Below are 12841 nucleotides of genomic sequence, written 5' to 3'. Positions count from 1 at the left end.
TCAAAATGTCGCGAGAGAGGGATCGCACGGGACTGGCTGACGTAAGGACTCCAGGAAACCTTCAAATTGAATCCGGCTTATCGTATTTCCCGCGTGATTAAATCCTAGGAATCTGACGGAGGGTAAAATTCAAAACCAAAGAGTAAACGAAATCCCCGTACATCGAAACTTGGTTTGCTAAAATTAAAACCTGCTAAACGAGTTGACAGGAATGATTGGCTCATTCCCTAGGATTAACTGTCCAGGGCAAAGATAATTCCCTGAAAGTGAATTAGAAATTTAACAAAAGATTTTTTTAAAAAGACATCTCAAAATTAAAATAATTTAAAAATATAACTTAAAAACACACTGCGGATTTTGAAACTACCCTCCCTAAGAGGTTCTAAAATTATCAGTTATTAAAAGGGGGGTGGATGCATCAAAGGCCTATCAACGAAGTGAAGAGACAGCCTAAAAATTGGGAGAAATTGGGGGGAACCATCTATTGGATGTTGTTGGGTGCTATCCAGTTGATTAGGACTCATAGCGACCCTATAGGACAGAGCAGAACTGCCCCATAGGATTTCCAAGGCTGTAATCTTTACAGTAGCAGATTACCAGGTCTTTTCTCCCGTGGAGGCTCTGTGGGTTGAACCTCTGGACCTTTCCCTTAGTAGCTGAGCACTTAACTATTGAGCCACCAGGGCTCTGTAAACTTTCAACTAAAACAGTTAAAAAAAAAAAAAAAAACACTTGAGTAATAAAATATTGAAAAAATGTTCTTTCACAACAAAAATTATTTACAATTGTGAAACAAAAAAATAATATTTAATTTTTATTGTGTTTTAAGTGAAAGTTTTCCAGTCAAGTCAGTCTCACATAAAAACTTATATACACCTTGCTACATACTCCCAATTGCTCCACCCCTAATGAGACAGCCCACTCCCTCCCTCCACTCTCTCTTTCCCTGTCCATTTTGCCAGCATCTAACCCCCCCTACCCTCTCATCTCCCCTCCAGGCAGGAGATACCAACATAACCTCAAGTGCCCACCTGGTCCAAGAAGCTCACTTCTCACCAGCATCCCTCTCCAACCCATTGTCCAGTCCAATCCATGTCTGAAGAGTTGGCTTCAGGAATGGTTCCCGTCCTGGGCCTACAGAAGGTATGGGGGCCATGACCACCAGGGTCCTTCTAGTCTCAGTCAGACCATTAAGTCTGGCCTTTTCATGAGAATTTGGGGTCTGCATCCCTCTGCTCTCATGCTCCCTCAGGGGTTCTCTGTTGTGTTCCCTGTCAGGGCAATTATCGGTTGTAGCCAGGCACCATTAGTTCTTCTGGTCTCAGGCTGATGTAGTCTCTGGTTTATGTGGCCCTTTCTGTCTCTTGGGCTCGTAATTACCTTGTGTCCTTGGTGTTCTTCATTCTCCTTTGATCCAGGTGGATTGAGATCAATTGATGCATCTCAGATGGCCGCTTCCTAGCGTTTAAGACTCAACCCACCTGGATCAAAGGAGAATGAAGAACACCAAAGACACAAGGTAATTTTACATTCCCACCAGCAGTGTATAAGTGTTCCAATCTCTCCACAGCCTCTCTAACATTTATTGTTCTGTGTTTTTGGATTAATGCCAGCCTTGTTGGAGTCAGATGAAATCTCATAATTTGTAGTTTTGATTTGCATTTCTCTAATGGCTAATGATCATGAGCATTTCCTCATGTATCTGTTAGCTACCTGAATGTCTTCTTTAGTGAAGTGTCTGTTCATGTCTTTTGCCCATTTTTTAATTGGGTTCTTTGTCTTTTTGTAGTTGAGTTTTTGCAGTACCATGTAGATTTCAGAGATTAGTTGCTGATTGGAAATATCAGAGCTAAAAACTTTTTCCCAGTGTAGGTAATCTTCTTACTCTTTTGGTGAAGTCCTTGGATGAGTATATGCGTTTGATTTTTAGGAGCTCCCAGTTATCTAGTTTTTCTTCTGCATTGTTAGTAACGTTTTGTATACTGTTTATGCCGTGTACTAGGGCTCCTAACGTTGTCCCTATTTTTTCTTCCATGATCTTTATTGTTTTAGATTTTATATTAAGGTCTTTGATCCATTTTGAGCTCGTTTTTGTGCATGGTGTGAGGTATGGGTCTTGTTTCATTTTTTGCAGATGGATATCCAGTTATGCCAGCACCGTTTGTTAAAGTGACTGTCTTTTCCCCATTTAACTGTTTTGGGGCCTTTGTGAAATATCAACTGCTCATGTGTGGAATAACATCTTACTTTGATTTTAAGCTTTTCATACCCACAAAACCAAAAATTAGACATAAAAAAGCCAAACCCAAACAAACTGCAAATGTATTGACTTGTTTTTTTCCATCAGAAACCGCTCTGCAACATTGTAAATTTTTTTTCTTGCTAGAAAAGGGTAGTCTTTAATTAAATTAATTAAAAGAGTGTGAGCGTCCTTAATTTTAACTTCAAGAAGTCTCATAGCTACAAATGGATAAAGGGCCAAATTTTCAGCAGTTACATTTTTAATACTAACTCAGTAACCAAGTCACTGTGTAAACTTGTATTTTTTAAGAAAACAATACTTAAGCCTCTGTGAAATCTCCAATCCTTGGGAGTATTTTTTCCTTCATTTCCTTCATGCAGGGAGAAAAAAATTCCTTATTAAATCATGAAACAATCTAATATTACATTATCGTTTTGAGCTAATTCAAAATTTTATTTTATTTTTTTACAGTTGTAACTAGCCTACTTTGAGTCACTTGTTTTTAGAAGCAAAATTGTCTCCCTGCAAGCATATAGAATGACTGCTTGGGATAAACCTTATGTTTTAATTTCTTTGTGTTTTGATTATTTTTAACACAGGATTTGTCTCAGTCATCTAGGGCTGCTGTCTTAGTCATTTAGTGCTGCCATAACAGAAATACCACAAGTGGATGGCTTTAACAAAGAGAAGTTTATTTCTTCACAGTAAAATAGGCTAAGAGTCCAAATTCAGCGTGTTGGCTCCAGGGGAAGGCTTTTTATGTCAGCTCTGGAGGAAGGTCCTTGTCCTCAATCTTCCCATGGTTTAGGAGGTCCCCCTGTCTCTCTACTTGCCTCTATCTTTTATATCTCAAGAGATTGCCTCAAGACACAATCTAATCCTGTAGATTGAGTCCTGCCTCACTAACACAACTGCTGCCCATTCTCTCTCATTAAGATTATTTAGAGGTAAGATTTACAGCACTCAGGAAAAGCACACAATACCAGGAATCATGGCTCAGCCTAACTGATGAACATATTTTTGGGGGCACATAATTCAATCCATGACATTCTACCATTTGGCCCCCAAAAAATCACATCCTTGCAACATGCAAAACATTCACCCATCATATCATACCAACAGTCTTAACTCTAAGTCTAAAATCTAAAAATTCCTCTTTATCTGTGAAATCTAGAATACAAGTTATCTGCTTCCAAAGGTAGAATGGCAGAACAGGCACAAGCTAGACATTTCCATTCCAAATGGGACAAACTGGAGGAAAAGTAGGGATAACAGGTACTAAGCAAGTCAGCAGAACACATTACGTTAGCCCTCAAAGCTTTGAAAATAATCTTCTGTTCTCTGAGACAATTTACACAATGGCCCTGCCCTCCAGACTCTAGGTTTTGGCCACACTGTCCAGATTCTGGGTGGAGGACCCTCAGCCCTGGGCTTCAGCTCTGCCTTCTAGGCCCACTGAGACAGCAACTCTGCTCCCTAGGCTTTAGGCGTGCCATTCTCCTCTTCCAACTGAGCGGCAACTCCACTCTTAGAAACACCAGAGGCCATGGCTACACCCTTTGAAACCCCTGAGGTCATGCCCATACCTTTTGAGACTGAGGCAGGTCATCTTCTTGTGTTGTCTCTTCAGCTTCTGCTTCCTGGTTTCTTGGCCTCTCAGCTCCTAGGGCCTCACGCCCACATCTGCCCTGCTGGGGCAAGTGTTCCAAAGCTCTGTAGCTCCACAGATAAGTGCCTGGAGGCACCCCACTCTGCCAGGAAGCCTCCTGCACATAGGCACTCAGTTCTCTGGCTCCGTGGGTCAGCAAGCCTAGCTCCACGGATAAGTGTCTAGAGGCACCCCATTCTACCAGGAAGCCTCAGATGTACAGGCACTCAGTTCTCTCACTCTGTGGGTTGGCTCCAGCACTGTCTCATGCTAGCCTCCTGGTTCTGCTGCTGTTGGTTCTCTGCTGTTGCCGCTTCTCTATGACTGCAGGTTCTCTGCCATGCTTGTCCTCTGCCACTGTTTCAACTTTATCCATTCACAGTTTCAAAACTGCTTCCACATTTTAGGTATCTGTTACAGCAGCACCCCACTCCTGGTACCAAATTCTTTCTCAGTCATTTAGTGCTGCCATAACAGAAACACCACAAGTGAATGGCTTTAACAAAGAGAAATATATTTCTTCACAGTAAAGTAAGCTAAAGTCCAAATTCAGGGTGTTGGCTCCAGAGGAAGGCTTTCTGTCTCTGTTGGCTCTGGAGGAAGGTCCTTGTCCTCAATCTTCCCATGGTCAAGGAGCTTCTCGGGTGCAGGGACCCTCGGTCCAGAGGATGTGCTCTGCTCCTGGTGCTGCTTTCTTGGTGGTAGGAGGTCCCCCTCTCTCTCTGCTTCTACCTTTTATATCTCAAGAGAGTGCCTCAAGACACAATATAATCCTGTAGGTTGAGTTGTGCCTCACTAACACAACTGCCGCCCATTCTCTCTCATTAACATTATAGAGGCAGGATTTACAACACATCTGAAAAGCACACAATACCAGGAATCGTGGCCCAGTCCAACTGATAACACACATTTTTGGGGGGACAGTTCAATCTATGACAGCCATTATAACAGAAATACCACAAGTGGGTGGCTTTAACAAAGAAAAATTTATTCTCTCACAGCCGAGGAGGCTAGAAGCCCAAATTCAGGGTGCCAGCTCCAGGGCAAGACTTTCCTTTTCTGTCGGCTCCAGGGAAAGGTCCTTGTCATCCATCTTTCCAGGTCAACGAGATTCTCAGCACAGGGACTCCTAGTCCAAAGGATGTGTTTTTCTCCTGGCTCTTGTTTCTTGGTGGTGTGAAGTCCCCACGTCTCTCTGCTCACTTCTGTCTTTTATATCTCAAAGAGATTGACTCAACATACAGCTTAATCCTGTAGATTGAGTCCTGCCTCATTAACATAACTACCACTAATCCCACCTCATCAACACCATAGAGATAGGATTTATAACACATAGGAGAATCACATCCAATGACAAAATGGTAGATAACCACACAATACTGGGAATCATGGTCTAGCCATGATTCCCAAGTTGACACACAATCTTTTTTTTTTTTTAATTGTAGTTTAGGTGAAAGTTTAGAGGTCAAGTTAATTTCTCATACAAAAATTTATACACATATTGTTATGTGACCCTAGTTGCAATCCCTATAATGTGATGGCACACTCACCCTTGCTACCTTGGGTTTCCTGTGAGTTGACATACAACCTTAATCATCATACTCAACATAATAACTCTTAGTTATAGGTTTTATGACTTCCAGATTCCATTTCTGTAGTGTAAATGATAAAATGATTGGACTTACTTTGCCCAACTTGTTATCTTTGCTTTTCCATTTTCAAACACATCTGCCTAATATTCTCACCATTGCTTGGGGTGGGGGGTGGCATGGGGATGGTGGGTTGCTATTAGCGGCAACCCAGAAGATGGCATAGCCATCTGAAGATCTGCTTTTTTTTTTTTTTTAATTTTGCTTTAAGTAAAAGTTTACAGCTCGTTAGTTTCTCATACAAAAATTTATATACACATTGTTATGTGACCCTAGTTGCTATCCCTATAATGTGACAGCACACTCCTCCTTTCTACCCCAAATTTCCCTTGTCCATTCAACCAGCTCCTATCCCTTTCTGCCTTCTCCTCTTGCCTCTAGATAAATATCATTTTATATGTTATAGTCCAGCCTAATCTTTGGCTGAAGAGTTGGCTTTGAGGATGGTTTTAGCTCTGGGTCAACAGAGAGTCCGGGGGCCATGTCCTCTGGGGTTCCTCCAGTCTTAGTCAGACCAGTAAATATGGTCTTTTCAGTAGAATTTGAGTTCTGCACCTCACTTTTCTCCTGCTCCGTCAGGGATTCTCTGCTTTATTCCCTGTCAGGGAGGTCATTGGGGGTAGCCGGGCACCATCTAGTCTTCTGGTCTCAGGCTGATGGAGACTCTGGTTTACGTAGCCCTTTTTGTCTCTTGGGCTAATATTTTCCTTGTCTGAAAATCTGCCATTTTTTTTAGTGGCTCTTCTCCTCCTGTAAAAAATTAGAGTTCTTTTCCTAGCATTGATTTTGGAGAATCTCTAAGTTTGCTCTTGGCTACTAACCTAAAGGTTGGCAGTTCAAACCTACCCAGTGGTGCTACAGAAGGAAGGCCTGGCTATCTGATTCCGTAAAGATTATGGCCAAGAAAACCCTACTCTGTAACACATGGGGTTGCCATAAGTTGGAATCTACTTGATGGCAAAGTTTTTGTTTTGTTTTTTGACCAGCATTCCCACATCTAAACCCAAAGAAGTGCCGTTTTAGTTGTTCAATTAGACAAATGTTTATGGACAAGTCAGACTCTGTGGAGTAGTACACTGAACTTTGCCTCGCCTATTCTTTATACTTCAGGTCAGAGGGAGGGTGTCACCTCCACCAGAAGGACTTCCTATGATCTCATTCCTGGTGAGGTTCCCCTCCTATGGGCCTCCCTAGCCCCACACCCTGTCACTTATCACCCTACATTCTAATGATTTGTCCATTTGTCTCTCTTCACCTCTTGCCTGAAAGCTCTGTGAGAACAGATAATATATCTCTCGTGTTCATAATTGTATTCCCTTTGCTGGGCACAGTGCCTGGCACATAGACAGTACTCAAGAATATGTTGTTGAATGAATGCATTTCTAGGATTCTTGGCTAGGTCCTCTTTTTTATCTTCTAAATGAGTTCCTTTTTCAATATTAAAGGGAAAAAAACTTACTTAATGTATACGTAAATTACCCACTGTGTATTTCCTTGCTGTTATACAGAGGCTGAATCAAAAATTCTTACCCAGTTTCTACGTATTACATAGCTTTGAAGAATTTGCCTAAAGCTACTTAGCATCAAAACTTTTACCTAGAAGCTCAGTTCCTGGATCTTCCAAGGTTAGGGGTTTTGTTACTCAAGGCTCCTTTCCTGTAAAATGGCCATGCCAGTCTTCTGGAAATAAAACAGACAGCCTGGGTGGGGTAGCAGAGGTGTTGGATGCTCTAAATTGCATTACCAGTCACCTTCTGATTTCAGCCACATCTGTAGTGAAAGTCCTATGCAAACTCAGACTCATGCTGCCTGCAACACATCCCAGGAGCGAGTCTACAGACTGCTCTTCTGCATCAAGTAAAAGAAGTCCTCTCTGTTCTGTGAACACATACAGGAGAGCATGCAGTTAACAACCCTGGGGAAACCCTCAACCAATGCAGGATAGGATAAATGTGGATAAATGTTCCAGGCTCATGATGGATAATTCAGGGAGGCATTCTGTACATTACTCAGTGGTTCTGGAGGAACAGGTGATAACCTCAATAATGGACCCTTATGCTGACTTTTCTTTTTCACTCTCCTTGACCCATCATTTCTGTTTCCTAGAAGCACTTCCCAAATCACCTAACTGTGTGCAAATCATTGTCTCAGGCTCTGCCTTTGGAGGTGCTGAAACTAAGCCAAGCATTCATTCAAGGCGACTACTCTATGCTGTTATTGTTGTTAGCAACCCTGTGCACAACAGAATTGGGCTGTTGTGATTCACAGGGTTTTCATTGGCTGATTTTTCAGAAGTAGATCCCCAGGCCTTTTCTTCCTAGCCTGTCTTTGTCTGGAAATTCTGCTGAAACCTGTCCGGCATCATAGCAATATGCAAGCCTCCACAGATGAGTGGTGGCTGGTTGCCCTTAGGTGCATTGGCTGGGAATCGAATCTGGGTCTTCCACATAGAAGGCAAGAATTCTACAACTAAACCACCAGTACCCCTGCTCTGCTAGGCATTGAAGATAAAAGATGTAGAAGATAAAATCACTAGTGTCTGCCCTGAAGTGTATAATGGGGAGACAAGTAAACAATTACAAAAAAAAAAAAAATGCTATGTTAGTGGCAAGTACAGAATGATGTATGAACATATAAGGAAGTCACCTAATCCATACTTGGGGGAGGAGATTCCTAGAGAATGTATTGCTTGAGCTAATGGAGGGAGTATAGGCCAAATACAGCTATAATAACTTTGTATCATACACATGTCAACTGAAAATTCAATTGAAACCTCTTTGTGCTATGTCTACGGGTTATGGGGTTGACAGGAGTTGGAGTCATCTCAGCAGCAACCAACAACAAAGGGTTATGCTCTGTCCTGTAGTGGGATGTGGTACATGGCAGGATTTTAGGTGGTACATGGATGGGCATTTAAACTTTTTTGTAGTTGTATATTTATGTCAATGTGTACTAGAATAAAATATAAGGAGCACAACAAACTTGATTTCACAAAGTATCATGGTTTAGGATGAGGCTTAAATTTTTAAATGAGTCAACATTCGCTTTAAAGAAAAAATATTGAGTGAATGATAATACCCAGATGTAGATTGGCAGGTAGGTGGTAGGCAGATTACTTCAGTTTGGGAAACAATGTTACAGCAGAATGAATATCTAAAATGAAATTCCTGCCTTCCAGGAACTCACAGTTTCTTGGGGATCACAGACCCACAAGCAACGATGACAAATGCTACAATAAATTTAGAAATTATGTACAGGGGGAAGATGGGAAAATGTGAAGAGCAAAGTGAAGGGGAGGCTAGAGGCTACAAGACCAGTTGGAAGGATGTTGCGCTAGTCCAGGGGAGAGGTAATAACAGCCTGAATCAGGGAGTGGCCATAGAAATAGAAGAAAGACAACTAATGTAAGAGGCTCATTGCAACTGTCCTGTGAAAAACCTTACTGGTTGCGAGCAGGACAAAGGTAAAACCTGTCTAGCTAAGTCAAGAGCAGTTTGATCCACACCAAAAAAAAAAAAAAAAGGGACAGCTCAATTCATGACCACAAACTATAACATATATATGTTACAATTATAAAAATATAATTAGGACCATACTTTTATTTGGCTTCAGTTATCATAACTTTTTAGTATGAATTATTCAGATATTTGCCCTAATTTTTCCCAATTGATTCAGAGGCTGGAGAAATGCTAACACATATACAGGTAGCTTTCTATGTTTCAGTAATATTCTAAGCGCTTTACATTTATTGACTTCTCTATCTTCATAACCTTTATCTCACAGATGAAGAAACTTAAGCTTAATAGGTTAAGTAACTGATCAAGAAATTAAGCAGCTGATAAGTGAAGTAGCAAGGATAAAAAACCCAGGCATTCTGGCTCTTTACACCAGAATAAATGCGTCGGGCAGACAATGCTAAAGCGGGTCACACTTCAGCGCTGGGGCGTGAAACACTCTTAACGGTGGCAGAAGATCTGGTTACGAGATCTAGCTTTGCGGGTAACCTCAAGCAAATAGCCGCTTACTCAGAAAAGCTTTTTCTGAGCCACAGTTTCTCCACCTGTAAAATGGAGATAATAACGATGCCAAGGGATTGGTGAAAAGAGAGAGACAATGGATGTAAAAGTGCACTTCAAACTATATACACGGCTCCACATACTAGTTTTCCGGGATACAACTACACTAACCCACAAATTGTAACGAACCAGTCGGCGTAACTTGCAGCTCCAGCGCGAGACTCCGCCCCCGAGGCTCCGCCCATCGCAAGAGACAGGTGGGGCCGGCAGATTTTTTTGCGCATGCGGAAACTGCTGCCCCAGCCCCTCTCTCTAACCCGAGAGTAGCTGCTGTTTCTGAGCCGACGATTCGTAGGGAGGACCCTTGCGCGGTTCCCCTTTGCTCTCCCTTCTGCGGGCCTTTCCGATATCTCAGCGGTGTCCAGAGCGTACCACGTTCTCGTCTACTCACTTGATTTTTTGCAGAGGTGGCTACCGTTGGCCCCAAGAGTTCGCTGTCGAAAGTGCTGGCACCCGCGAAGGCGTCGGGAGCAGCTGGGTGGGACGGTTCAAGATGGCGTGCCTATTGGAGACCCCGATCCGCATGAGCGTCCTCTCGGTGAGTGACCCGCCGCAGCCGTGACCCGGGAGCCCTAGCTCGCCCGGCAGCGTTCCCCCAAGCGCGGCGTGCCTCCTGGGCACCACCCCCTGGGGTGGCCTCCGGCTCAACCTCGGATCGGGGCGTAAGGAGGGGTGGGCGGACGGGATAGATGGTACCCGGCCGAGCTACAGACGTTTCCAACTCTGTAGGCTCCCACTGGTGCCGGACCCAGGACGGCGTCTGGTGGACAGGGTGGTGGAGCGTGCGGGCAACTGACCCAGCGGCGCGGCTTGGGCTTTGCCAAGCGCTTCTGTGAACCTTCCTCTTAGCGATGCCCTTTCTCCGGGCCGCGGCTCTGCCTGTGAGGCGCCGGGCTTGCTGCCGGCCTGGGAACGAACTTCCACTCGGCCCCCTGAACCTTTAGCAAGTAGAAGTGCAGACTCCTTGGCCGTTCCCCAGCCCCACCCCTCCGAAGCCTCAGAGCTGCCAGTCCAGGTCTGTGTTGCTCTTATCACGTCCCAGCTGCCGGGCACGGGCTGCAGCGGCTTGCTTCTACGGTTTGTGGTTATTTTCTCCGCTCTGCCCAGGAAATCGCGGTTCTGAGTTTAAAGGAACGCTAAACTTCTGGGGCTTGGCATTCCTTTTTTCTCTAAGGGGAGTCAAACACTGAGAAAAAGAGACCCAATTTTCATTTATTGCAAGAAGGGAACGTATTATCATGCTGGGAAGTAATGTGTGTTTTTTTTTTTAATTAAAAAGAAAAAAGGCTTTTACTCTGCTGCTCGTGAAAAAACCAGGACCAGGGTGTGAAACTTACCTGGAGATAACTTACAAAGCTTTTGCAGCAAGTTCGAACTGCCCAACTCTGTGAATGGTTAGTCTACCAGTGGTTATTTGAGTTGTTGGACTTTTACACTTACTATTTTTTTTTTTTTTTTTTATGGAAGCTATTTTTATAGGGTCGCTGTGAGTCGGAATCGACTCGACGGCAACCGGTTTGGTTTTTTTTGGTGGAAGCCAGCCTAACACAATGAGAGGGTGTAGTTAGACTGTAGATGATTTGTTGGGTTCCTAGAGTCGGTTACTCCAACCGGTTTCTTTTCTGTTTTTTGCCGTCCCACAAACACTTGCTCCTATCTGAAAGCACCTAAGACGTTGTTGATGATTCAGGATTAGAGCAATGTGGCATACTGCAACCTCAAAAAGGAATAAATTGACAATACAATAATAATTTAATTTTGAGGGGTTGTCAACAATTTTGTCCCCTGATCCATTTTAACAATACTTTATTTTTTTTAAACTGCAAATGGGGAAATATGGCTCACTGATATATTGGATCAGATTAGCCCATTACTCCATCTCTGACTGTAATGCCCAGGAATGTTTTGTGGGAAAGCAGCCCAGTGACTTTTCCCTGGTTGTGTTCTTTCAAAAAGGATAGGTGTCGTGTCTTTTCTCAATTACCCTTTAATTATCTATTTAGATTTCAATTATCCTTCAGTTCACCTGAAGCTTCTTTACTTTTGTACATTGTCAGCTTGTGTAGTGCATATGATTGAAAATTTTCATCTGTTTTACTCTATCAATATTTCCTGCTTAATTTTATTCAGAAACTTCTTGAAGAGTATTCCTTACTTGTAATTGGGATTTGCGTTAGCCCTAGTCTTTTTGGGTGCCTATTTTTATTTTTATAGGTTATCAGAGTCCTAAAGTCTAGTCTGTCAATTCTTCAGTTGTAGAGCCTTGGAAAATTAGCTTTGGATAAATGACTTGAACTATCTAAACTCACTTGGTTGATTTGTATCAGAACTGATTTTACTAATTTAAAGTAAAAGCTCCACCTTTCAAAGTACTGCTACCAAAAAAACAAACAAACAAAAAAACCCCACTGTCAAAGGCACTGCTTTTTGGAGTACAAAGTGTAGGTGCTAGGTGGTGTACTTTCAGGAATGCAAGGATGAGATCAGACATGCCCTCAAGGAGCTCATAGCCTGGAAGACTAATACCTTGATAAACATAATTTGAACAAGGTGGAAATCAAATTGCTTTAAATGCCCTTTATGTTTTCTCCCTGAAATCTCACTCACTCTCCTGGCCTTAACTGTGATCAGTTCACACATCTACCCTGCCAGCCTTGACTTTTCTCTCACATCTAGTCTCATATCATCAGTTGTGTGGATGCCACATATTTCCAACAAAGCACATTTCTTCTAAGACAAGGAGTTAGTCATGACTTCCCAATTTTTTATTAATGGTACTGTCTTTCACTGATCACTCAATGTTAAATCTCCTTACTCTTTGACTTGTCCGTTTCATGCCCCTGTATCTAATCAGTCCTTAAGTTCTGTTGTTTGTTCATTGTTAGTGTTTCTCACAGCTCTCTCTTCCTGTGGCCGCACTAGCGTTAAGGACCTTACCAATTTGTGCCTGCTCTGCCACAGTAATATCTTCATGATTATTTTTACTTGTCTGTAATGTCTTACTCTTTCAGTTTAGGTTCATCTGCACTTTACTTTCCCTAAAGAACACTTTGGACATGACACTTTCGTGTGTTCACTTTGTTAATGAGTTCCTGTTGCTGAAAAGCTGACGTTCATATTCATCATCGAATTTGAGATTCTTTAATCCTTTGCATGGAAACCTGGTGGCGTAGTGATCAAGTGCTATGGCTGCTGACCAAAGGGTCGGCAGTTGGAATCCGCTAGG

General features: G+C 42.7%; 1 protein-coding gene across 6 annotated transcripts in view; it reads left to right on the top strand.

Moving 5' to 3' along the window:
- Positions 1-9856: 9856 nt before the first annotated feature.
- ARMC8 (armadillo repeat containing 8) overlaps positions 9857-12841 on the top strand; it is a 179786-nt gene continuing 176801 nt past the window's right edge. For 3 of the 6 annotated variants that reach the window (XM_064277268.1, XM_064277271.1, XM_064277269.1), the window contains exon 1: positions 9858-10153. In XM_064277268.1, coding sequence (XP_064133338.1) covers positions 10109-10153 — 45 coding nt within the window. In that variant the 5' untranslated portion in view covers positions 9858-10108. Of the gene's footprint in view, positions 10154-10894; positions 11010-12841 lie in introns of all 6 variants that reach the window. The other 3 variants (XM_064277270.1, XM_064277272.1, XM_064277267.1) reach the window with 3 other exon arrangements.

The sequence above is a fragment of the Loxodonta africana genome, chromosome 26 (assembly GCF_030014295.1).
Source record: "Loxodonta africana isolate mLoxAfr1 chromosome 26, mLoxAfr1.hap2, whole genome shotgun sequence".
NCBI classification, from domain to species: Eukaryota; Metazoa; Chordata; class Mammalia; order Proboscidea; family Elephantidae; genus Loxodonta; species Loxodonta africana.
This window is presented reverse-complemented; position numbering and strand designations above follow the sequence as displayed.